This window comes from Cervus elaphus, chromosome 30, assembly GCF_910594005.1.
Source record: "Cervus elaphus chromosome 30, mCerEla1.1, whole genome shotgun sequence".
Taxonomy (NCBI): domain Eukaryota; kingdom Metazoa; phylum Chordata; class Mammalia; order Artiodactyla; family Cervidae; genus Cervus; species Cervus elaphus.
In genome coordinates this window covers 76,916,409-76,942,965 of record NC_057844.1, presented here as the reverse complement: position 1 = coordinate 76,942,965, position 26,557 = coordinate 76,916,409, and the positions used below count along the sequence as shown (strand labels likewise).

Genomic DNA, 26,557 nt, shown 5'->3' with positions numbered 1-26,557 from the left:
TCATGTGGGCGTGGCCTCTTCCTAAGTTATTACCCATGCTACTACTCTTCCTCTCTTAAAAATCATCGATCCCTTTAAACAGTACATCCAGAGCAGAGTCTCCTGTTTTAGCCCGGGCAGGAAGACTGCCGACCGACCCCTGCTTCTCCCTGAGACCGCTCCCCGGGAGTGTGATGTCCCAGGGAACTGGTGCAGGTGGCCCAGCTTGCAAGGATGGTGCGTAGGTAGACATTGGCCTTTGACCCTCAACCATATCAGGATAAAATTGCCCCTGAAACCCTTCTGAGTTCACCTAAATGGAGAAATGACCACTGGCCAGGTTTCTGGATGACTGGGACAGCATTTGTTTAGAATGCCATGTCTGGGTACAATATACTTTGTCTCTGAGTTTTTTTTAAAAGAGGAACCATGGCATTTCATAGCCACACTAATATGATTTTATACCACCTTTGCCTTCAGGTTAAACACTTGTACTGCAGATGCTTTGAAACGCTTATTTTTAATGTTTAAAGGAAATTCTTCCAGTTCTAGCTCAAAACTTACAAATATAATTAGAATAACGTCAGATATGACATTTTTATGTAACTACTTTTAAAAACAATTCTATGGGAAGGTTATAGAAGTATGAGACTGAAGATCATGCCATAAATTTAAAATTCAAATCAAAATATATTTGCACTTATGATTTAAAAAAAAACAAAATTTAAAACCTGAAAATACAAAGTATATAAAAGAGTCATAAATTAGATTCAAGATTAGCGGGTATTTGAAAAGATGTTATTTGAATTCTCCCCATGCCTTGGAGATCAGATGAAGTTTCATTTGAGTTATTTTGAGTCTTTAAGTGTAAAATTATCTCTCAAGCATTCTTACGATAAGTGAAAATTCAGAGAGATGAACTAAGATCTTATTACCACAATAAGATTCAAAAGATACCATTAATTACTGAATATTGTTGCATAAAAGTAATTTTAGGGACATGACTTTTTAAAAACAGGAATGACTGAAGATGCAGGAATTTTTCTCTAAATTAAACATTTTGCAAATAATATTTTCAGTGAAATCTAAACACCTCTTTATCTTATTTTCTATGAACTTGTCTATGAACATGTCTTATTTTCTATGAACTTTTGTCACTGCTTTAACTTAGCTCAGGCAAATGCGTCCTTGCAAAACACCATCCCACCCCTTGCTCCTTGTCGTTAATAATGCTTGATGAATGTGTGCTTCTTTTGTGAAGGGAAAGTTTCATGAAGCAGTTTATTGATCGCCAGCAACAGGACACCTGCTGCCTCTTACGAAGCCTCCCGTCCACGTCTTCCTCATCCTGCGATCACTCCAAAAGGTCTGCGATTGAGGACAACAAATACATTGACCAAAAGGTAAGAACCACTGTCTCAAAGAACCAGATTTTCTTAAGCCTTTGTTAGAGGAAAGGGCTTCCCAGGTGGCTCCGTGGTAAAGAATCTGCCTGTCAATGCAGGAGATGTAAGGGACCCCAGTTCGCTCCCTGAGTCGGGAAGGTACTCTGGAGGAAGACATGGCAACCCACCCCAGTGTTCTTGCCTAGTACATTCCATGGACCAGGGAGTCTGGCAGGCTACAGTCCAGGAGGTCGCAGAGAGTCAGAGGCGACTGAGTCAAAGAGGGATGGGGGTGTTAGAGAAAAGAGCCACAGCACGTAACTGGGCCCTGAAATCCTCCAGTCTCAGGAGAATAGCCAAGAAAATAATTTTAGCTGTTGAAGAGATCATTAAACCTAACCTTTGTAAATTTGGGAATTTAAAATTCACATTTCTACAAGTCAGCTTTTGAGCCTTGATGTATGACAGCTGGGTGGCTTCCCGTAGGTTGACAGTCTCCCCAAACCTGCAATTTTTCATGTGCAGAAGAAAGGGCTCTGAGCTCTCAAGTTCAGCCCAGGGTTAATGGTGGCCTGTACATTGCTTTCTGCAAGAGACATGCTTATTCCAGTTATTGTGCCAGGGAGACTAACTAGAGCACGCTTCTCTAAAATCAGTCCCCGAAACTACCATTTATTGCGTTTACTAAGGCCTGTGGCAAGTATGTCTTTATCATTTGAGCTTCCCTGATGGATCAGATGATAAAGAATCTGCCTGCAATGCGGGAGACCTGGGTTTGATCCCTGGGTCAGGAAGATCCCCTGGAGAAGGGAATGGCAACCCACTCCAGTATCTTGTCTGGAGAATCCCATGGACAGAGAAGCCTGGTGGACTATGGTCCACGGGGTTGCAAAGAGTTGAACACGACTGAGTGACTTTCACTTATCATTTGAAAAGTAGATAGGGAATTTTTTCCCAAATTCCACAGTTAGAAATGAAAAGAGTTTGTGCAAGAGATTGCACATTAGAATTTATTTGCAAAAGCATCTGATTCAACTCAAGTATTTCTCTTTTGGAACTCCTAGTTTCTCTTTTAACCCTTTAAATTGCTGCCACCGTTTTTCTGCGGCTTATCATCAAATACAGTAAGTCCTCTACAAATGAACAAGTTCTGTTCCAAGAGTGCACTCGTAAGTCCGGTTTGTTCTTAAGCCAACAAAATTAGCCTAGGCGCCCAACTAACACAGTCAGCTGTATTGTACTGTATTATAATAGCTTTATAACACCTTTCACAGATAATACATAAGAAACAAACACAAAAAATAAAGAAATACATTTAATCTTACAGTACAGCACCTTGAAAAGTACAGTAGTGCAGTCCAACAGCGGGCACAGAGGGGCATCGAGGGAAAGGCGGGAGGAGCTCCTGATTGGAGGGAGGAGAGGAGCTGGGAGATGGCAGGGCTGGAGGGTGGTCGGGGATGGGAGATGGAGTGGGATGGGATGCGAACTGCAGAGTCACTCATGCCCAATGCTGATGGAGTGCATGGGGAATCTTCAAACGTTCTCCACTTGAAGGTTCATTTATAGGGGACTCATGGTTTATCTTTCTCTATTATCATGTGGACATAAAATACCAGTTCCTTCACACTCCAAGGTTCTCTGTTTCTCCCTGTTCTCCAAAGGTTACACTTCAGAGGATGTTTACTTATTCCTCTCCTCTTTGTCTCCCATCCCCTCCCAGAATGAAACAAACTTCTGCCGTTTATCACTGCCTCAATTCCCCAGTTCTCTGCTGTAGTTTAGTGATTTTATTCTCAGTGATGATGACGATGGGGCTTCCCCTGGTAGCTCAGACAGTAAAGAATCTGCCTGCAGTGCAGGATACCCGGCTTCAATCCCAGGGTCAGGAAGATCCCCAGGAGAAGGGAATGGCAACCCACTCTGGTACTCTTGCCTGCAGAATCCCATGAACAGAGGAGCCTGGTGGGCTACAGTCCATGGGGTCACAAAGAGTTGGACACAACTGAGCGACTAACACACACGTGATATTGATGTTGGTTTATCTTGTAGTATGTTTTTTCTCCAGGCTTCCCGGGTGACACTAGTAGTAAAGAACCCACTTCCCAATACAGGAGACAAAAAGAGATGCGGGTTCAATCCCTGGGTTGGGAAGATCCCCTGGAGGAGGGCATGGCAACCCACACCAGTATTTTTGCCTGGAGAATCCATGGACAGAGGAGCCTGGCAGGCTATATCCATGGGGTTGCAAAGAGTTGGACGTGACTGAAGCGACTTTGCACACACATACACAAAGACTTGTACTCTTTTAAAAAAAGAGTTCTTATTAAACTTGTCATGTCTCTTTCCCCAGAGTTATGTTTACTCATATTGTGTACATGGCTTAGAAGCAGAAACATTTCTATGTTGGTGGATAAGCCAGTGGGAAGATAATCGCCTGGTTTCAGCCGATCCGTCTGAAATTGCACTTTACATACAAAAACACAGATTGCCTTATTTTCTAAATTTATTTCAGAAGTGGATTTTAAACCAGAGAATGTGCTGTGAAGCCCCAGTCTGGGCTGTGGTTGTGACCTGCCCTTTCCAGGAAGGATGCTGACAGCTGATATCATTAGATGCCCAACTTGACAAATCCACAGCTTGCTTTTTTTAAAAATCCCTACTAATGATATCCATTGGAAATATCAACACAAAATTGAAGTCTTTATCTCTGAAAATTTATTTTCTCTCTGAAAGGAAACATTTCCTGAACAGAATATTTCGAAATGGGTGAGAAAAAATAAAAGATCGGTGTGGGGGTAGGCTGGAGGGTGGGGGAGAAGGGGCATCTGAAGGGAATTTGGAACATCTGTGAGTTCACCATCATCCTTGCCTCCCTGGGTGGTCTCTACCTTGAATTAGGTTGAAGAATTTCAAATGCCATCTCTGATCTGTTTAATGTCCTTATGTGTTTGCGACTTCTTTTTATATTCTTGCCTAACTGTTACTTTTAACTATCTGAAAGTAAGAAAACAATTATAGCCTTATTCTGTAACCTGAGTCCCCTCATAATCCCCTAATGTATAATGAACTAGCAAAGAGCCTGATCCTCGGGGGATCCATGTCCCTCAGTTCTAAAGGGCCTGGAACCTTTGGGAGACTGCAGGCGGTCCCCATCTAGAAGGTCGGTTGATTCAAACACACAGGACGTGGTCTTATACACGGAAAACCATCAGCAGTGCTTAAGTTGCCCTTCATCCCTCATTGGCCATATGTAGATAAGCTACAGTTAGAACGATATCGTTCATCTTTTTACAGCCTGCAACATCTGGAAAGTGGCACGTAGGGACCATAGTTCATCTGTTCATCTCAGCAGTAGCAAGCTGTTGCGACAGCAGAAAAAAAGTCTTCCCTGGGTGGCCACCCATTCTTAAAGCTTTGACTTTCCTTAGGCTTCTAGGAAAACAGACTTAATTCTTTCAAGATTCACTGTTTCCGGCTTAAGCTCCTGGTGCTCTTCATAAATACTTAGGATCTGTCATCCTTGAGGGCTTTGGGCCAGGGAAACCCAAGACAAAGAATCCCACTTAATGAATTGCAGTGATTAGAATTTATGGGAAGTATTCAGAAATCAAGGAGAAAGTAGCCTGGAATCTGTATTTTTAGGGTTTTTTGTTTGTTTTTGGCTGTGCTTTGCAGCTTCTATGATCTTAGTTCCCCTACCAGGGATCGAACCTGCCTCCCCTGCATTGGAAGCACAGAGTCTTAACCACTGGAACACCAGGGAAGTCCTTGGTATCTGTTTTTTTTTAATATGGCAAACCCTTTTCATTTTTCTTAAGAAACCTCTAAAGCCACTTAAAAACAAAAATATACAAACACACAGCAAAATTCCTGAACAGAGCACGTCTCAGCAAGTGCTTGTAAATTTCTGTTCCATTCCAGCTGCCTTTGCAAACGCCAGTCAGTGTCCAGTGGAGAGCAAGGTCCTTGGCTCTGTGTGAAGAAACTCTCCCAGTTTTGGGGAAAACTCTGTTTTCCCCCAAAACAAGTATGAAATCAGAAGAAAATGAGAGGCTGGCTTTTGGTGCTTCTCATAAGGTGAACCAAGGAACAATGAAGTATTAATAAAACTTTTCTCCTAAAGATTACCTGTCAGGAGAAACTTCAGACTCCCTCTGCACTAGAGCAGCTTACTTTTTTCTTGCCAAAGAAGACTGAGTCTCTAAGAACCTGGAAATCACAGGTTAAGGGGAAGACCTGACAACAACAGCCAGGAGGGGTGAGGGTGGGCGTGTGTTTGATTAGACAGTGCAAGAAAGCAAAAGCACAATGTTAAGCGAGATTTTCTCAAGTAATTATCCTGGCTTTGAACAACTGTAAGAAATTCCCATGGCAACCTCACTTTGCAGAGACCATGTTTTTTAAAATAGCCCTGTTTAAAAAAATAAATAAATAAAATAAAATAGCCCTGTTTGATTACCTTTATCACATAGTTTAAAAATACCTGTCCTCCATAAGCAACGAGCAAACAAAAATCTAACATCTGTTGTGTGGCTTGATCAAATCCTGAAGGAAAAAGACAGCAGTGTGGTCCCACTTTTCCCTTGGTGTGAATGTCCTTCCAAACCCCATAGAAATGGGTTCCCAAGTGCCAATCCCCACATCTCACCCTTCCCTTTCCCCTACACACCCATGGGAATCTTCAAAGGGTTCCCTTTCTTCCCAATTAAAGGATAAACCCGCAGATCTTGAAGGATTCTTTCTAGTTTGCAAGCAGTAGAAAATCAGGCAGCAGTTTTCTACTCATCTTTCCCCTCTGTATTATTGAAATTCTAAGAAAATCAACCCTGAATATTCATTGGCAGGACTGATGCTGAAGTTCCAGTACTTTGGCCAACTGATGGGAATAGCTGATTAATTGGGAAAGACCCTGGTGCTGAGAATGATTGAAGGCAGGAGGAGAAGGGGATGACAGAGGATGAGATAATCAGATAGCATCACCAACTCAATGGACATAAATCTGTGCAAACTTTAGGAGATTAGCAAAGGAGAGGGAAGGCTGGTGTGGTGCAGTTCATGGGGATCACAAAGAGTTGGACACAACTTAGTGACTGAACAACAACAAATTATTGAAATTAAACCCTCAATTTCCTAAGTAGAGTGTTTGTTAATAATAATAACAATAAACTGAGACTCGAACTTGGCTTTCCAGGGGACCTGTTAGTAAAAGCAACCCGCTTAGTGCTCAGAAGTGAATCATCTCATCAACGTCAAGGTCTCCACCATGGCTGGATCTGAGGGACTGTCTTTGATGGACCTCTCTGATCTTTCTGACCTTCGGCCTTGGCTGGGGCGCCTCTTCTGGGGTCAGAACCTCGTGTCTGGGGAACAGGAGGGCACATCCCAGGGTCATATCCGCATGCGACAGACGGAGCGATGAGGCTGTCCAGGCACGCTTGTGCCTCTGCATTTCCCAGAACAGTAATTGGAACCCGTGTGATAAAGACAGTGAGGATTTATTTCTCCAACAGCAGATAATGTCTGCTGTCTTCTGCTAAACGCATAGGCATTTCCATAATAAGCCTTCGTAATTAATAGCTAACACATGTACAAAATGAGGAGGAAAGTGAAAAAAAGTTAATTATTGCATTTCGTTTATCATTTTCATTTCCACAGGTCTTCAAGATTCACTCAGTCTTTCAACAAGCATTTATGGAAGGCCTGTTACTTGTATGGCAGTCCTGTGGGCTATGGGAATTCAGAAGTGAGTGGGATGCGAACTATGCCCTTGAACTCTGCCCTTTAGAATCTTTTAGTCTAATGGGGAGAAACACGTGTGAATGGATGAAAGTATAAGGACCCCATAAATCCTTCCTACCAGAGAAGGAAGATTGAGCAATAGAAGAAGTAGGTGCTCCAGGCAGAAGGAAGTATGTGGAAAGATATGGATAGTGTGATCTGCTGAATGTAACTGATGGTGAGAAGCAAAATAGAACAGTCATTAAGGCCAGTAATACTGATTATGTGATGTAGGTGCCAACTCTTATCTAAGCAGAGATCATTGTTATTTTTAAGGTTTGTTGCAAGAATTAAATACTTAAATGCTTAGCATCATACCTGGCATAGTATATGATATGCCTATCACAGTGGATAAGAAAAGTTACTTTAGGGACTTCCCTGGTGATCCACTGGTTAGAACCCAGTGCTTTCATTGCCAGGGCCCAGGTTCTATCCCTGCTTGAGGAACTAAGCTCTTGCAAGCCGCACACAGTGGCCAGAAAAGAAAGAAGAGGAAAAAGTTACTGTAATTAAACCATGCCATGAAGTCAGATTCAGCAAGTGCACTTACAGTCATCAATCAAGAAAATTTACTTTTACTTAAATTAACTTTAAGAGGTAGCAATCTAGTTGAGCACAATATATTAGTTACTGATTTATTTTTCTTATTGTCCATGAATCTGATTTTTTTTAAGTCTGACTTTTGATGACATTTCATTTGCTACCTGCGTTGCCTATCCAGTGCCTTCGCCTCTCAAGAAGTAAATTAAGTTATTCTGGAAAGGTTTACTGTTCACAAAGACTGGTTGATTGCCATCCAGCATTTTATAATTTTCTACATGATTATAGAGTGTTCAATGATTTGTTCCAGTAACTCTGCACATACTCAGCCTGATCTGTAATTTCCAGGGTGAACGTTAACTCACTTTAAAAAAAGAGAGAATAGCGTGTTTTCATCTTTCAGGCTTTTACTGAAAGAATTTTCTAAAATAATAGCTTAGCAACTCTGTAGTGCCATTCAAACCTCTCTCTGGGAGAAGACTGGGGCAGAGCATGATGCTACCGCTAACCAGGGGCTTTATCACAAAGATACAAAGTAGTGTGGTCCCAGGGAGGGAGGAAGCGTGTTCATCAAACCCAAAATGAAAACCCTGCCACTTCTCTCTGTAGCATATGAAGCTTTAGTAGAGAAATGATGGCCCACGTATTCACAATAATAATGGAAAGGAAACAAAAAAAGAAAAAATGCACCAATTAAATGAAAACTTTTTTTCCATTTTTATTGATCTTTGCAGTACATTTTTTGAACTCAAAATACAGTTGCATTTGCATGCATGATATTTACTTGACAGTCATTTCTTGGGGACTTTTATATGCAGTGTGCTCAGTCCTCCTAAATCAAAAACACATTTTCCTGCTTTCAGCTAACCTGAGAGGAGGGATTCCCTGTCAGTGATTTTCTTTTTTTGCAGAATAATTGATTGTGTGATCATTTTTTGTTTGGAATTATATGTAATTTGTTTGCCTTCCTTGTTGTGTTGTCGCTAAGTCGTGTTGGACTCTTCTGCAACCCCATGGACCGTAGTCCTCCTGTGTGTGGGTTAGTCACTCAGTCGTGTCCGACTCTTTGAGACCCCATGGTCCACCACTCTCCCCTGTCCATGGGATTCTCCAGGCAAGAATACTGGAGTGGGTTGCCATTTCCTTCTCGGGGGATCTTCCTGACCCGCATGATCAAACCCGCATCTCCTGACTTGGCAGGCAGATTCTTTACCACTGAGCCACCGTGGAAGCCCTTCATGCATATTTATTTGGGATCAAATGTAAATCAGTCTAAGGACTTCCCTGGCGGTGCAGTGACTGAGACTCTGCATTCCCAATGTAGGGGGCCTGGGTTTGATCCCTGGTCAGGGAGCTAGATCCCACATGCTCCAACTAAAGGTCAATAGAGAAATAAAAGACTTTTTTTTTTTTAAGTTAATCAATCTATATTATACATAATATAGAAAGATTTTGATCAAGTATTTTCAGTACAGTCTGAGAGAGCTGACACTGACACTAAACCTACCTTTGAAATTTACATTTTGCTGTAATTTTAAAATATTCTTCCCTTTTGAGTATACTTGTACTTACAAATTTTATTTTCCTTGAAGTCTCAATGTGTTACAGTTGGTGCTCCTGCTGACATTCTTGCTGTTTGGCTCTGAAGTTCAAATACAGTTGAATTGTAATTGGAGACCAGGGACTGTTCTGTGTACTATCAGAGTGCCGTGGGTTTTTAATTCACAAACAGCTGTTTGTTTGGGTAAAAGCATCTGAGATTTTCTCCCAGAATCATAAATCCACTCATTTTTAAAATCTCTGCAGATTTTCAGTCTTTGTCTTTCTGTTTATCCGAGTGTGTGTGTGTGTGTGTGTGTGTGTGTGTGTGTGTGTGTATGTAACATAGCCATGAAATAATCATTTTGCTTTTTCCTATATAATCTAAATCTACCCAGCACATGCTGTGTTCTCTTGCTAGTTAGCACTGTATATTGTGCATGCAGTTGTGCTAAGTCACTTCAGTCGTGTTCAACTCTTTGCGAACCTGTAGACTGGAGCCCACCAGGCTCCTCTGTCCTTGGAATTCTCCAGGCAAGAATGCTGGAGTGGGTTGCCATTTCCTTCTCCAGGGGATCTTCCCGACCCAGGAATCAAACCCAGGTCTGCAGCACTGCCAGCTGAATTCTTTACCACTGAGCCACCCGGGAAGCCCAATTCTGTCCACATACATCTATGTGTATATTCTAACTTTCATGCCTGGTGTTTTCTCGAGATTCAGAATTTACATTATTGAAATAACTTAAGATCAGAAATCTTGACCCATCATCTAAAACCTCCTTTTCACAAAAGTCACATTTTAAGACATTTTTCAAACCTTCCTGATTTGCTAGTACAATGATATTCACCTTTATATACATTGTAATAGGTCTATTTTAACCTTGCTACCACTGACACTAGTCACCTTTAATTTTATTTTTTTCCTTTCTAAGCATAATGTCGATTCTTCAAAAAAAGTTTATTTTATGGAAAGAAACATCTTGCCATGCACAGGATCTGTCATATGCACTTTGGGATTAATTTTCAGTTCACAGGTGCATGAAAAATTCAAATACAGATAAATGAGATCCCACCTTCAACCTGTATAATTTTAAGTAATTGCTTATTTCTAATTACTATATTTTATGTAGGAGACTTATTCAATAAAGTGGTTCATTACAATAATTATACTACACTTTTCCCGCAGAATGACATTCATCAAGGCTTGCTCATTGGACCATGGTTTGGGGCTAATGGGTGTGTTTTTATAAATGCTTTCCCACTTAATATCAATCTGTCAACATTTTCTAAGTGAGAAAAGAAAACTAAGGCCTCTCAAACTTTTTCCCACTTAGCAACAGAAATGTATTGTTAACAACTCCAAAACAGAATAGTTGAATGTTGTGGTTTTCTTTCTCAAATAAACATTAGTGGCTCCATTTTGAAGGTTACTACAGTGAAAGATGGTTCTTTAGATCTAAGCAAGGAGCGCCCCAAAGGAATCTAACATTCCCTAATAGGCCTGTGTTTACTTCCAGTTGATTAAATAAATTGAATTAATGTTCCAATTAGCTAAAAGTTGTGACGGATCCCTGATTTTAAAATTCAGTAAATGTGAAATATAAATCCTGTAAACCATCCTGACTCTAATGGGTTAGAAAGGTCATTGATCTCTTTTAATGCTTCATGGTTGTTATTCTAAAAGATCAATTATGCTTACACAGAACAAAGGAAGAATTTGGCTAGTTAAGATTTTGCATTAGGAGTTGGGACAAGAGCACATTGTACGTGTAAACCAAATCTTTCAACTCAAGCAAACAATGTTTTATTACAGTAGAGCTTTCAAAATGCTTTTTAATTTTTCTTTTATTTAATACTGCTTTATAATATGATATTTTGCATAGGCATCATGATATAGTAAAAAACCGTACAATCCAGAACTCTGCAATAATAATAATTCTGCAATCTATTATCTGAGTAACCTTAGAGAACCTAACTTCTGTAAACCTCAGATCTCTCATCTGTTAAAACAAAATAAGAGAGAAAGAGAGATAATAATACCTACCTATGAGGATTAATTTGAAGAGTAAGTTTAAAATATGTAATATAGTACCTCACCATATGATCAGAGAGCCAAAGAAATGAATAAGGATTTAGTGGATTTGAAATATACAGTTTACCAGTTTCATGTTATGACCATTTATACAATTCCTCATTCAGTGACTAAAGAATATACATTCTGATTCAACAACACATGAATGATTTACAGAATATGACCACTTACTACACTATGAAGGAATTCTGAAGAGAAACCAAATCAGTATGTTAGGCATTATTTGACCAACATAGAATAAAGTTAGAAACTAAATAACGACTACAAAAAAAAATACCCACACATTTAGAAATTTTAAAACCACTTCCAAATAACTGAAGGATTATGGAGGAATCCACCATGGGAAAAAAAGCATCTAGAACTGAAAAATAATGAAAGTTGTATACATCAAACTTGTGAGAAGTAACTAAAGGCATTTTTAGAGGAAAAATCATGGCCTTGAATGCATATTTAGTAAAGGAATAAGTGCTGACATTAATCTTCCAAGTATTTAACTCAAGTATTTAGAAAAGAATCAACCAGGAACATAGTAAGACGGCAGGGGAGAAATAATAAAGCTAAAAGCAGACACTAATTGAACAGGAGAAAAAGAATCAATAAATAGTGTCAATAAAACTGTGTTCTTTAAAAAGACTAATAGAAGTGATAAATCTGCACAATTCAACAAGAGAAAATTAAGGAGCTTTCTGGGAAAATGACAGAGACATTGGCACAGTTTCTTACTCTCCTATAATTCCCACATGAAAATAAACAGAATGCCTATATAATACACCAGAAATCTATAAACAATATTTACAACAAACCAAGGTAAGCCACAAACTCTGGATAAAAGCAGATTCAGGCAAACCAATAGCCACATGTTTTGCATGGTACCTTAGTCTGTTTGAGCTGCTGTAACAGAGTACGACAGATTGGGTGGCTTAAACAGCAAACATTTATTTCTCACAGCCCTAGAGGCTGGGAAGTCCAAGATCAAGGTGTCAGCAAAGTCAGCGGTTGCTTTCTTGCTGTGTCTTCGCCTGGTAGAAGAGGGAAGGACATCTTTTTCTGGTCTCATAAGGACACTCATCCCCTCCTAGGCTCTCTATCTTCATGACCTACTCTAAACCTGATTGCCTTCCAAAGGCTTCTCTTCTAATAGCGTCACACTGGGGTGAGGACTTCAGCATATGAATTTGGGAGGGAGACAGAAACATTTTATCAGTAAAAAGGGATATTGGTGCCTGTAAGAGAAGAAGCCAAGGTTAGTTACAGGGCATCTAGTGCTTCTGGGAACAGGCAGGTACCCTCTTCCTTCCACACTGAAGTAAAAACATCCAGGAGTGGGGTCAAAAATAACAAGAGTGGTCAAGGAGAAAGCAGACCCAGATAAAGTTGGTGCTGGCAGGAGGGAGTGGAAACAACCAGGAAATCCCAGAAATAAAGCTGCCACGTGTGATCCCTATTTGCACACAGAAGAGGAAGCTCTGAAATTAGGAGAGAAATATTGGAAGTATAGAAAAATAAGTTTTGCCTGAAAATGAGCAACCAAAAACCATCAAAGTCAAGTTTCATAAAAAAGTTACACGTAAAAGATCGTAAGGAAGAGAATGGTGTCTTGTGGACCACAAAAGCTGCCCTAAAGACACTCACAATGAGCTCAAACTGTGCTAACTATTGTAAAATAAGTGAAAAAATGTTACACATCACACAAGGTTAGGAAAGCAACCTAATTAAGAATTAGGAAAATTCATACGTAAGGTGCTAGGACTCAGGAGAGAACTGTAAATAAAAGCAATGAAGACTAAATTAGAAGGAACATAACCTGATTGCATACATCAGTTGGTGCTTTAAGAGAAAAAGAAAGTGAAGGAGTGGCAATTGTAAGAAATCAGGAAAAAATGAAGAAAGAGATTGAAATGATTTAAAAGAAAACTGCAGACGGAAGAAAGTGAAACATGTCCTACATCTGTATCTTAGGAGTCCCAAAAGAGGAAAGCCAAAGCAATAGAATAGAAGAAGTACTCACATTTTCTGAAATACAAAAAGATTTGAAAGTATGTATTGAAAGCATACATCATTTATTCAAAAACATTAATCATGAATGACCAGAAATAAGACCTATTCCAGATAAATTACAGGACCTTTAATTTTTTAAAAAATCTAGCTCAAAATAAACAAGTGATTTAAAAAGAAAAGAACATTTAGATTCCCGTCAGCCTTTTCAGCAGCAATGCTTTGTGTCAGAAGAAAATAGAGGGACATATAGGATGCTCAGAGAGAGTGTATGTGATCTAGGTTTTCTAATAACTGAGAAAACTGACTTTCAAGATGTAAGAATGTAAGTAATGTACGAGGTAAGTACTACTGTGCCCATGAGCCTTTCCTGAGAGACCCACTAAAAAACATACGGCAGACAAGCATTACTCCAAAAAGACTGCTCGTTTTCATTTCAGGTGCCTGTCGGTATCTTCTCCAGCCAGAAGAGGGCACTGCAGAGCAACGTAGCTCTGAGTTCCGGATGCTTAGAGCCTGTCCTTGGCTGAAAGAACTGTGCAAGACTTTCCTAAAGAAATCAAATGACTAGATCATCCCTATATAGGCCTTCTTTATTTGCAGAAAAAACAACAGTTTCTAAATACATGTCAAGGCTAACAGATATAGATACATAAATAAAGAGAGAGATATGCAGATACCTACATAGATCTATGCAATTCTCTATATCTGTATCTATAGAAGATCTAGGTATCTTCTTTCTTCTGTCAGGAATCTCCCAAAGTTGAATTGAAGTTATTCTACTACAGTATTTATTCTTATAGTTTATCCTGCTCTTAGTTTTAAAACCAATTCTCAGGGACTCCTTGGTATGAATTAAAAATGTATTCTGACACTTCTATGTATAGAACGGATGAGTAATAAGGACCTGTTGTTTAGCCCAGGGAACGCTACTGTATGCCCTGTGGTGATCTAAATGGGAAGGAAATCCAAGGAAGAGGGGATGTATGTACGCGTGTAGCTGGTTCACTTTCTGTACCGCAGAAACTAACATTGTAAAGCAACTGTACTCCAATAAGAAAAATAGAGTATTCTGTTTTGTTCAGTTCAAGTTTAGGACAAAGGAGATTTGGAGGCTCTTTAGAAATCATTTAGAAATCTCTGGGCTTCCCTGGTGACTCAGACGGTAAAGAATCTGCCTGCAATGCAGAGACCCGGCTTCAATCCCTCGGTTGGGAAGATCCCCTGGAGGAGGGCATGGCAGCCCACTCCAGTATGCTTGCCTGGAGAATCCCGTGGACAGAGGAGCCTGGCGGGCTACAGTCCATGGGGTCACAAAGAGTCGGACACGACTGAGTGACTTACTCACTTTTCTTTAGAAATCATGGGCAGTGCAGAAATAATTGTATAAACAATAGAACAGATACTGTCTGCAGTTTCTGCGAAGGTGTCTCCCAACATGAAGAGCACTGTTTTAAGTGTCCGCTGCCCAATTACGGGGCCTGTAGCTGGGTGACTGAGTTCAGACCATCATCTTATACTAAGGGAAAGACATAGCCAAGGCCTGTCTTTGTCCTTTGAAGATGAAACACGAGTTGTGGGGTCCACAGTCCTCTCCTGAAACTCACCTCCTCAGGACCTCCATGGCCTGGGCCCTTTTGTGACTGTGAACACCTTCCACTGGGTCTGCTGTCTCCAAAGGGACTCCACTCAATGTTCCTAAGGAGATGTGCTGTTAAATCAATGCCCAAAGTCACCTGTCAGTCGAGGGGATAAAATATAGGAAAGCTTTATGACTTGATCGCAGCAGACAGGCTTTTGTGTGTTACCCTGAAAATGTAATTTTTCAACAAAATGACTTCCACTCTTGTTTCCGTGTCTATACGTTAATGTATTCTCCCAAGAGTTCTAGTGAATAATGAAACCAGCTCCATCTTTCATTACTGAGAACAGATGAGTATGCTGCCTCTCCTCACATGAGAGAAAGTGGTGCTTCCCTTCGTGACGGGTCTGCCGTGACGCAGGACAGTTCTGTTGCTTGTGGCGATGTCCTGAAGGTTGTCAGTTATGCGGGGATGACCAGCGCTTTCCCAGCTCCTGCCGTGTGGCCGTGCGGGTTGACATGACCGCCTCTGTTTCTAGGTTTGTCTGCAGCCTGGGGCCCTGTGACTTTGTACCTGAAGTTACTCATCTTTTGTTCAGCAGACCCTGGATGGTCTATCTTTCTCTGAATACAGCTGTTCAGTCTCCTGCTTGATCGTCTTCCCCCAACTTTGTTTGAAGCACATTATGCCTTATAGTATTTCCTCCACTCGCCTTGCTGAAACGGCCACCTCACTCAGCGCTTAAACGGATAGTTTGCACCAAATTAATCTGCCATGTGCACACATTTCCAACTTGAACCTTTACGCACTGCCTCCTTTGCCTGTAGAAATCTTAACCAGCCTCCAGGCCTAGTATGACTTCTACTTCTTCAGTCGAGCCTTTGCTAACTATTTCAGGCACGCCTAGTTCTCCCCGACCCAGAACCTTACCACCGCTTCTCATCTTTCCCATGGTGCGTATCACCTAAGACTTTGGTAACTACTGTATCCTGCTTTTTTCTGATAATCTCATGTGTCACAGCCTTGTCGTCACAGTTACTCCCCTACATACCAATCTCAAGGTGCAGACTTTCACAGATGCGCGCGTGTGTTTGCATATCCAGTCACGTAGGTTAGTTCGCGTGTCTGGTGGGCTGTGTCGGGCGTGGGCGTCCTCTGCAGGTGACTGTGCTTTTCCGTGCCTTGCTGCACAGGACTGTGTAGAGTCCAGCGATGCCGTGTCTTTATTTCTGGCCTGTTCGCTCGGTGCCAGCCCCTGTATGCCACATACCGCGCTGATGTATTTTTCAAGGTGCGTGCATGCGTGCTCAGTCACTTCACTCCTGTCTGACTCTCGGTGTCGCCACGGACTGTAGCCCGCCAGGCTCCTCTGTCCATGGGGTTCTCCAAGCAAGAATACTGGAGTGGGTTACCATGCCCTCCTCCAGGGGATCGTCCAACCCACAGATCGAACCTGGGCCTCCTGCATGGCAGCTGGACTCTTTACCGCTGAGCTACCACGGAAGCCCTAGTTTTCAAGGTTCTATATTGTAAAGATTACAAGTGTTCTCTTTATTTTTCGTGTTTGTTTCTTACATACTATTTGTGTGAGACATATTGTAAACCTATTACAGTACAGTGCAGCCGGTTGTGTTAGTTGGGGGCCTCAGCTAACTTTGCTGATTGTTGTTCAGTCGCTCAGTCATGTCTGACTCTTTGCGACCCCGTGGACTGCAGCACATCAGGCATCCCTGTCCTTCACCATCTCCCAGAGCTTGCTCAAATTCATGTCCATTGAGTCAGTGATGCCATCCAGCCACTTTATCCTCTGTCACCCCCCTCTCCTCCTGACTTCAGTCTTTCTCAGAATCAGGGTCTTTTCCAGTGAGTCGGCTCTTCGCATCAGGTGGCCAAAGGACTGGCACTTCAGCCTCAGCATCAGTCCTTCCAGTGAATATTCAGGACTGATTTCCTTTAGGATTGACTGGCTTGATCTCCCTGCAGTCCAAGGGACTCTCAAGAGTCTTCTCCAACACCACAGTTCAAAAGCATCAATTCTTTGGTGCTCAGCCTTCTTTATGGTCCAGCTCTCACATGCATACGTGACTACTGGAAAAACCACAGCTTTGACTTTGGACACAGTCCAACTTTGTTGGTCTTATGAACAAACTGGACTTACAAACGTACTCTTAGAACAGAACGGTATATAGGAGACTTACCGTATAACTAGGCTTTTTGGAGTCTGGTAAGCAAGACCTCAGGTTCTGAGTAACTCTTTATCTCCAATAGCCGCTGAAATCATGCTAAGGACTCAGTAAATCTAGTCTAATCTATTGATCCAAATGCACAGGGCTTTGTCCGAGTACTGTCTGTGGTCTGCACTACACCTCCTTGTTCCTGGATCTTTCCAGGCTATTGTGCCTCTCTCTTCTTCCTCTGCCCATTTCCCACCCTCCCTGGCTCCTGAATACGTGTCACCAATTGCCTTCTGCAACTATGAAGCTGAGTTTGGGGAGTGTATCTTCTGGTTTGTAGCCAACCTCCAGGGTTGTTTTTTCTCGTCCTTCCCCCTGGAATAATTTCATCATTGTCAACAAGGAAGAAACCTTGAAAGTTCATCTCATGTTTGTCTCCATGTCTATAGGCAGAAAAAGCTCCTAAACTCATTATTCAGATTAGGATTGGGTCACAGACCAGGAACCTGAATCAGGCGTGATGTGGATTAGGGGACATTTTACTGAAAGATGGCAGTAGGGGTCCAGTAGTCATTGCAACCTTGAATTCTTTGGAAACTGAAAAGCCTGTGTGGTTGGAAGGAGTGCTCGGATGTGTCTGACTCCTCCTCTGTCCATGGAATTTTCCAGGCAAGCATACTGAAGTGAGTTGCCCCTTCCTCCTTGAGGGGATCTTCCTGACACGGGGATTGAACCCACATCTCCTGCATCTCAGAGGGTTTCTTTATCACTGAACTATCGGGGAAGCCAGATGTAAGGACATTTTATTACCAATGAGCACAGCCAGTGTGTTACCCCTATAGCTGTGACATGTGGCTGAAAAAGCTTGTTTGCAGTTATGTTCAAATAAAGTAGGGGCAGAAATTAAAATTAAATGATAGAATCAATCATATGATGGTGCTTCAGTGAAAACATTCACGCCTCATGTTTTAATAGTGTAGCTGTTTCTTGTATGTAATGATATGTTGGTATGTTTCCCCTTTACATTCTGAAACTAAAGTCACACTCATAATTTTACAGCTTCGCAAGTCTGTCTTCAGCATCAGAGCAAGGAACCTTCTAGAAAAGGAGACTGCAGTCACGAAAATCTTAAGGTAACACCATTTAACATGGATACACAATTAAACACAAGCAGGATTATATGAAACAAGAAAAAAGCTGTTTTATTAAGTAATGAACTAATTTTCTGAGTATTCATGTATACTCCTGCTAGAAAGTTGGTTTGGGTAACTGTGTGCTTAGAAATAATGTCAAACACATCATTGATGTCTTGAAAAAGTAATATTTTACTGACTCAATTGGTCCTTTTCTCTTTCATGCACTTAAACGTAAATTTTAAGTACAGACAATGGCAAAAGATGGAAATAATTTCTCCTTACAAGTATTATGTCTTTTGTGATGTCTAAAGGACAGATCACAATCTAAGGGGAGAATGGTAGGGAAAGCTTTCTGTATTTTTAATTTGAGTCACAAAACCCAAAATTTGTATTCTTTGTCATTCGAGAAGAGCTCTGCCCAAAGTGTGAAATGAGTGGCCGACTTCTGCTGCTCCTGTTACTTATCAGCTCTGAGAACAGGGTTATGATCTCAGTAAACTGTAGCTACCTCTGTATTTTATGCGTGTGAGCTATATGCAAACCAAAGAATTCTGGTCTTTTAAAAGCATGTTCCATATATTAACTAATTCATTTTGTTTGCCTTAGGATCCCTCTGTGTCCTACTGGTGGGATTCCGTTAATAGAATGGGATTGGGAAGATGGAGTATTATTGTTTTTAAAAATCTTTAAAAAAATAAGTTAACTTATATATGAGTGCTGCATGCTTAATTCCTCGGTTGTGTCCAACTCTTCGTGACTCCATGGACTGCAGCCTGGTCTGTAGCCCCCAGGCTTCTCTGTCCGTGGGACTTCCCAGGCAGGAGCACTGGAGTGGGTTGCCATCCCCTTCTCCAGGGGATCCTCCCAACCAGGGAATCGAACCTGCATCTCCTGTGTCTCCTGCCTTAAAGCAGGTTCTTTACTCCCCGAGCCATCGGGGAAGCCCTGACTTACGTATAGTACCTGTTAAGCGTTCACTTTATGTTCACCCATGTATGAACACAAATCACCAAATTAGAGCATAATTCCTAAAACTAGATACTCTGTCAGGTGGGTTCATAGAAGCTTAAACCTAAATATTATAGATGCTTGAAACTAAAGCTTAAATAGATAAATATGACATATAACAGGTCAGTTATTTCTTAAGTGTGGTAAAGTTGGGGGTAAAGAGATGATTAAGTAGAATATGAATTTTTAAAAATTTTATAATTATGTATTAATGTTAATAAATGTAGAAGAATTAATACCACAGATAAAATGGTATTAAATAATACATACCATTAAATAAGGTGATCATGATTTATTGATTTATTAAAATCAGTGTATATCTAAAATCCAGGTAAGAATCAATAGCATATCCATTTAGAATGCTTATACAGCTTTTTGGCCGGAACCGCCATCTTCCAGTAATTCACCAAAATGACCAACACAAAGGGAAAGAGGAGGGGCACCCGCTACATGTTCTCTAGGCCTTTTAGAAAACATGGAGTTGTTCCTTTGGCCACATACATGTGAATCTACAAGAAGGGTGATATTGTAGCTATCAAGGGAATGGGTACTGTTCAAAAAGGAATGCCCCACAAATGTTACCATGGCAAAACTGGGAGAGTCTACAATGTTACCCAGCATGCTGTTGGCATCATTGTAAACAAACAAGTTAAGGGCAAGATTCTTGCCAAGAGAATTAATGTGCATATCGAGCATATTAAGCACTCTAAGAGCCGAGATAGCTTCCTAAAACGTGTGAAGGAAAATGATCAGAAAAAGAAGGAAGCCAAAGAGAAAGGGACTTGGGTTCAGCTGAAGCGCCAGCCTGCTCCACCCAGAGAAGCACACTTTGTGAGGACCATTGGGAAGGAACCTGAACTGTTGGAGCCCATTCCCTATGAATTCATGGCCTGAAGGGTGTAAAAATAAAGACCTGGACTGTACAAATGTTTCTCTTAATTGAGTAGAGGTGTTGTGTCCAAATTCAGTGGGTGATGTCTTTTCAAATTTTGTGTTTTTTCTTCCTGAAAGATGTAAGATAGTTTGTTGTTCAGTATGCTACAAATATTATTTAAAAAAAAAAAAAAAGAATGCTTATACAAGCATGTAATTTTAATGCTGTTTTCTGAACTCTACCTTGAAGTATCAGGAAAGAAAACTGAGTGAGCTACTTAAGCATATTTTCTAAGACCGTGTTATAAAGTAACACGATCACTGTAAAAATATAAGCATTTGGAATATAATTTATTGGTGCATGTATTACACAGAAGAAAGAAAGTAAGAAATGGGCTTCCCAGGTGGCTCAGCAGTAAAGATTCTACCTGCCAGTGAAGGAGACACGAGTTCGATCCCTGGGTCGGGAAGACCCCCTGGAGGAGGAAATGGCAGCCCACTCCAGTATCCTTGCCTGGAGAATCCCATGGACGGAGGAGCCTGGCAGGCTGCAGTCCATGGGGTCACGAAGAGTCAGACACGACTGAGCAACTGGGAGCACAGGCATGCACACCTAAACATTGGAACCCAGAGGTGGAATGGCTGACAAGACGACCAGATAAATTCATAATAGGACGCCCTCTCCAAACGGTGCTAAAGAGAAGGAGTCTGTTTCTCTTCTACTCCACCTGCATTATTAAGAATAGTAAGGTTTTTGGCCACATTGCTGGCAGGTGGGATCGTATTTCCTTGTTTAAAGTTTGGAGGAGGTGATCTTTAGGCTTCCCCAGGTCTATACACAGGTTACTGGACTTAGTATTGGGGGACTCTGCTCTCTATAACCTGCTCTCTATAACCTTGAGCAACTTACTTATCTGACCCCCATTTTTTCATCTGCCTTTGCAGTGTAGATTGCCCAAAAAGGTCATCTGAATAATTAGTTGATGAAGCCAAGTGAAATGTAATATTTGCTACAAGGGAAACCCCAGTTCCCGGTCTTAATAATGACTCAGAAGGGGTAGGTCAGGGGTGGAATTCATAAGGTTTGGGGCTTGGGTTTCAGTGTTTTTTGTAGGAAAGTCTGGTTAAGATTGGGCAAAATTCTTGATGTAAGGGTCTAGATCATTTTGCAGTGTGTACAACTATGGAATCAGTACGTTGTACCCAGAAACTAATGTAATGTTTTATATTAGTTGTCATTTTAGTCGCTAAGTCATGTCCAACTCTTTTTGATCCCATGGACTGTAGCCCGCCAGGCTCCTCTGTCCATGGGATTTCCCAGGCAAGAATACTGGAGTGGGTTGCCATGTCGAACCCAAGTCTTCTGCATTGGAAGGTGGATTCTTTACCACTGAGCCACCAGGGAAACTCTATGCATCATTTACACCTCAATTAAAAAAAAAAAAAGAATTTAGTACTCTTCAGGATATATAGGTAACAAATACTATTACTCCATTACTGTTTGGAGGAGGGCAACACTCAGGGTCAGGAATGAGGAAGAGGTAACACACCTTCACATGTCCACTGCCTTTAATGCCCTTTCCACCCTCTATGGCTCAACAGTTCAGTCATCAGCTATTGAGATGGAGTTTGCATTTCTATTTTTTCACTTAGCTTCTTGAATCGGGAGTGATTTTGAGAAGCGGGAAGATAAATGGTGACTCTGAGCTGCCATCTTTACTCCAGAAATCTATCCTATTTTATGTCTTTTGAATTATTAAACTACCCGATGGCTCAGATGGTAAAGAATCTGCCTGGGCTGCAGGAGACTTGAGCTCAAATCCCCTGGGTCAGGAAGATCCCCTTGGAGAAGGGAATGGCTGCCCGCTCCAGTATTCTTGCCTGGAGAATCTCATGGACAGAGGAGCCTGGCGGGCTGCAGTCCATGGGGTCACAAAGAGTCAGACACAGCTGAGCAACTAACACTTTCACTTTCATGTATTACCTTTCAAAAACAAACATAACTGATTTTGAGTAACAGCATTCTTAAAATGTTTAGGATTGGTGGACCCAGCTGGGCAGGGTCTTGGCCAGAGTCTTAATGAGAACCAATTAGAACCAATCTGGACCAAATTAGAGTCTTAATGAGAACCAGTGAGAACCAGTCTGGACCGGTGTGTCCAGTGGATGACCTGTTTTCTAGAGAAAGAAAATGGTCCTTTAGTCTGCAGTTCAGATGAGTGGATTTTCGGAAAGTTCTTGAAGCTAACAATGAAATTACTTATTTATTATGGCCTTAAATTCCTGGACATTCATTTTCCTGGAATGAATATTCAAGTCCTGTTGATGGAGGGGTCTTGGTTCTTAGTACTGATATTGAAGCTGTGGAATTACCAGGGTTCTCACTTCTCAGGGGACCCACATTTTCAAATATCCATCCTCTGTTTGAAACAGGATCTGAGTTATTCTGGCAAAGAGCATGCTGTATCCCTCCCTATGAACAGGAAATTCAAGTCCACAAAGAAAAAATTCCTTCAGAGAGAGAGGCTGGAGTGTTGAACCAGTGTTGGGGTCACCAGTGATTTTCACATATTTTAATCTTCATATAATTCTGCATAATCCATCTTTCAGTCGTATTTTTCTACTTACTATTTTTTCAAAATTAATGTGTGCTTTAAAAATTGAAATGAACTTCTGGGTATGTATGGGAACACTTTAATGAGAAACAAAAGTAGGGCATTTTAACAGAACTTGAGAATACTGTCAAAAGCTTAAATGCAGGTGATTCACTTGGCACTAATGGGCCAGCCTTACCTGGAGAGTCTTGTGAGAAAGAGGATGGCCCTAAATTATAAAATCCAAGGTTGCTATTAAATTCACTCTTGTTTTGAATTTGTCTACACTGTTCAGCTCCACCAGAGAAAGCTTTCTTCAAAAGGCAGTGACCTTTATACCACATCAGATGAAATCAAAACACCAAGCAGTGTGCTTTCAAAAGCTTCGCCCCCTCTCCTGAGATTTCTCTAATTCGAGCCCTGAAATTGAGCAAAAACGCATTATCCTTCCTGTGAGGCTGAATGCATCGAGAAATGTCAGAATAAAATAATTAAACATGTTCCATTACTTTAGAAAGTTTCCATCCTTTTGCAGTGCACCATCAGTATCTCTAGCTGGGGACGGAGTCTTTATAACCTCTCTGAGTGCTCAGTCAGGTATGATATTTGTGCTTTGATATTTGGATCTATGACATAATTTTCTTTTCCATACAGTGAATTAATACTTTTAATATATAGTTGAATGCTACTTACTCTTTAAAAACTAAATATATTTAATGACTTACTGGGTCAGTTTTTCTCATCTTTTTTTTTCAAAGTTTATTCTCTAAATTGTTCCTACACTGAAGTAATGGACATTTTAATATAACAAAACAATATACCCAAATTGAGTAGTCTCTCTCTTTCTCTTTTTATATATTTATATATATGTGTGTTTGTGTATATATATATATGTATATATATATATACATTTTTTTTCAACCTTTTGGCCACACCACACAGCATATGGGATCTAAGTTCCCTGACCAGGGATCAAACCTGCACCCTCTGCATTTTGACCTCATAGGATTACCTGAGCATGTGTATCAAGTACTTACTCAGCAGCTCTGTAGCCAAACTAAGTAAGAATCCTGGCTTCATGACTTCATGGATGTCTGACATCGGGCAAGTTACTTAAGTCTCTGTACCTCTGTTTTCTCATCTCTTAAATGAGGTCTGTAAATTTATAGCCCCTGACTTATAGGAGAGGGTTAAACAAGTTGGTATCTGTAGGTGATTTTCCATTATTGGCAACAAATTAGGGGAGACCCATAGTTGCCCCCAAGGGACATGCAACTGACAGTCACCTTTCAAAGCTGATCCCCCAGGGCTTGCTGCAGAATGTCCACTGTGATCCAGCAGAGACCAGACCTGAGGAGCATAGAATACTTTTGACACATGAGTGTTCTCTTTCTCCAGGTTGATCCCAAAGTTCTTGCTTACCCAGTTGAGAAACTTCCCCAGTGGCTCAGTCGGTAAAGAATCCACCTGAAATGCAGGAGATCTGGGTTCCATCCCTGGGTCAGGAAGATCCCCTGGAGAAGGGTATGGCAACCTACTTCCATATTCTTGCCTGGGAAATCCTATGGACAGAGGAGCCTGGCAGGCTACAGTCCATGAGGTCACAAGAGTCATACATGACTTAGCGACCAAATTACTACCACCACCAAGCTTTGCTAGACTGGCTAACATCTTCAGGGTGTCATCAGATCATTTGTTTAATTCATTCGCTGGATGCTTACTGTTGGATATAGTTGTGAACTAACAATAGATTTCTCAGCCCAGGTAAGCATCCCCAGTAGCTGATGGGAACTCCTGGACATGGAGAACTGTGATCTTTGTAATGCCCAAGGGGAGGCCGTAAAAGTCTCTATTCTGCTTGGATGGGCCAGGAAATAAAACGGTCCTATCTCAGAAGTGGGAAACTTACAGAGGCGTTGGCAGGAAGCCTAGTCAAACAAGTAGAGACCAGCATCCGGCAGAGAGGTTTCCAGGTGGCCGCAGGTGTTGGTAAAGTGGAACCTGATGGGCTTGGCAGCTGGAACAGTGATGGTGATCAGGATTTAATCGAGATCGTTGGTTCAGAGGGGCTGGTGCCCGGGGCTGGTCCCCAGGGCAGGGGAGCAGCCGAACAGAAGGTGTGACTGCTGTCATGGGTACCACGAGCAGACCAGGGACCGCTGGGGCTGGGACACGCATGGCATCGTCTTCTGCAGGGGTTGTAATTCCTGCCTGGAACCTTCCATGTGCACATAGCGTTGGCGCTCCATAACTTCAGGATGGTTGAGGGTTTAGCTGGAGTAGGTCCTTCCTGGGCCGTGGGCTCAGTGAGATATTTCTCTTGACCCGCTGGCATCTCTGAGGGTCTTGTTCTCCCAGCTCTCTCTCCCCCAGGGAGATAAATTGACATCTGGACTCTTCCCTAGGATGTGGGCATCTAAGTCTTATTCCTCTGGAAGGGGTGGCGAACCTGATATTGAACTGATGGAGGAGATGAGGGAATTTTCTAGACGAAGAAATTCAAATTAAATCCCAAAGATTCCCTCCAAAGCCCACCTGTCCCTGTTCACTTCGATAGCTGTGGGAGCAGGGGAGTTTGAGGAGAGGGCAGAGAGCCTCTTCATCCTCACTCTGCCTCGTCTTGTCTAGACTGGAGCTGCCAGTTTCTGAGCAGATTCTCGGGGAGTCTAAGAACGCTTCATGATGCAGAGCATGGATCTCTTATCCCCTCGGCTTTCCCCATGGAACATGTTTTCCTTTTCAAATTATTGTTTCGTCTGTTAGCCCAGGAGTTCAGCAACTTCTGGTAAGGTCACAGGAGTTCAGTGCAGCTCCATGCCCTGGGCACAGCTCACAGGGCATACACAGCATCCCCGAGAGGATGCGAGGACCGGGCACATCCCAGAACCCGGGGCCAGACTTGCCGGAGCTCAGTGACATGTGCTTCAGCCCCTGGAGGGGGCTGGTGCCCCAGTAAGACCCTGCAGATGAGAGGAAGCAGGCTGAGACTGGTCAGCCTGCCGACACTGCGGCAAATTTTTATAACCATCATTAGCAAGAATAACCTGAGGTTTTAAGGAGAGTATTGGGCATTAGTGCACTCTTTATTAATTAAATTAAACTATTTCTATATGATTTATTAAATAGATGTATTAATATATTAACTATGTTTAGAAATACATAGATTTTTAGTATGACTCTATTAGTATTGTCATTACACAGTAATCAAATATTTCATGTAAATATTAAATACTATTGTAAATACTTATCTGTGATTTTGTTAAGTCTGCCTAACCGTTGGCTTTCCTTATGAAGATTTTCCTGGTACTTAAAAAACTTGTAGACTGGAAGACCACTTGGAAATATAGAGACTAGGTAAATGGGTGGAAATTAGCTGTATTCAGAGAACAGTAAACTAAGGCAATAAGATGTGTGGGAGACTTCCCTGGTGGTCCAGTAGTTAAGACTCCACACTTCCACTTCAGGGTCTTGGGTTCAATCCCTGGTAGGGGAATTTCTGCATACCATATGGTAAAGCCAAAAAAGTAGTCAACTTTAAAAAAAGGATCCGTGGGTGCATGCATTTGAATAAAACATAAAATAGTGAAAATTTCAAGGAGGCAAAATATAACTTAATTGAAACAAAATAATATATTCTTGTTTTGCTTGCTTTCAACAAATAAACTTCCTTTCCTTGAACTCTGAAAACTGTTTTGAGATATAATTAACGTATATATTAGTTTCAGGCGTACAGCATAGTGGTTCTAAGGGGTTTGCATATATTATGAAATGACCACCACGAAGAAGTCTAGTTAACATCCATCACCTCACAGAGTAAAATATTGTGTTCTAAAGATATTTTTCTAGGTAGTACCTGATTTGTGGTAATGAAAATATAT

The 26,557-nt window shown here is 41.4% G+C and overlaps 1 protein-coding gene and 1 pseudogene across 4 annotated transcripts in view; both read left to right on the top strand.

The window, feature by feature from the left end:
- The window catches only part of NALCN (sodium leak channel, non-selective), a 296,965-nt gene that overhangs the window by 205,532 nt on the left and 64,876 nt on the right, over positions 1–26,557 (top strand). For all 4 annotated transcript variants that reach the window (XM_043892088.1, XM_043892089.1, XM_043892087.1 and 1 more), the window contains 2 exons: positions 1,241–1,382; positions 18,128–18,201. In XM_043892088.1, the coding sequence (XP_043748023.1) occupies positions 1,241–1,382; positions 18,128–18,201 (216 nt within the window). The remainder of the gene's footprint in view (positions 1–1,240; positions 1,383–18,127; positions 18,202–26,557) is intronic.
- On the top strand, positions 19,584–20,204 carry LOC122686811 (annotated as a pseudogene).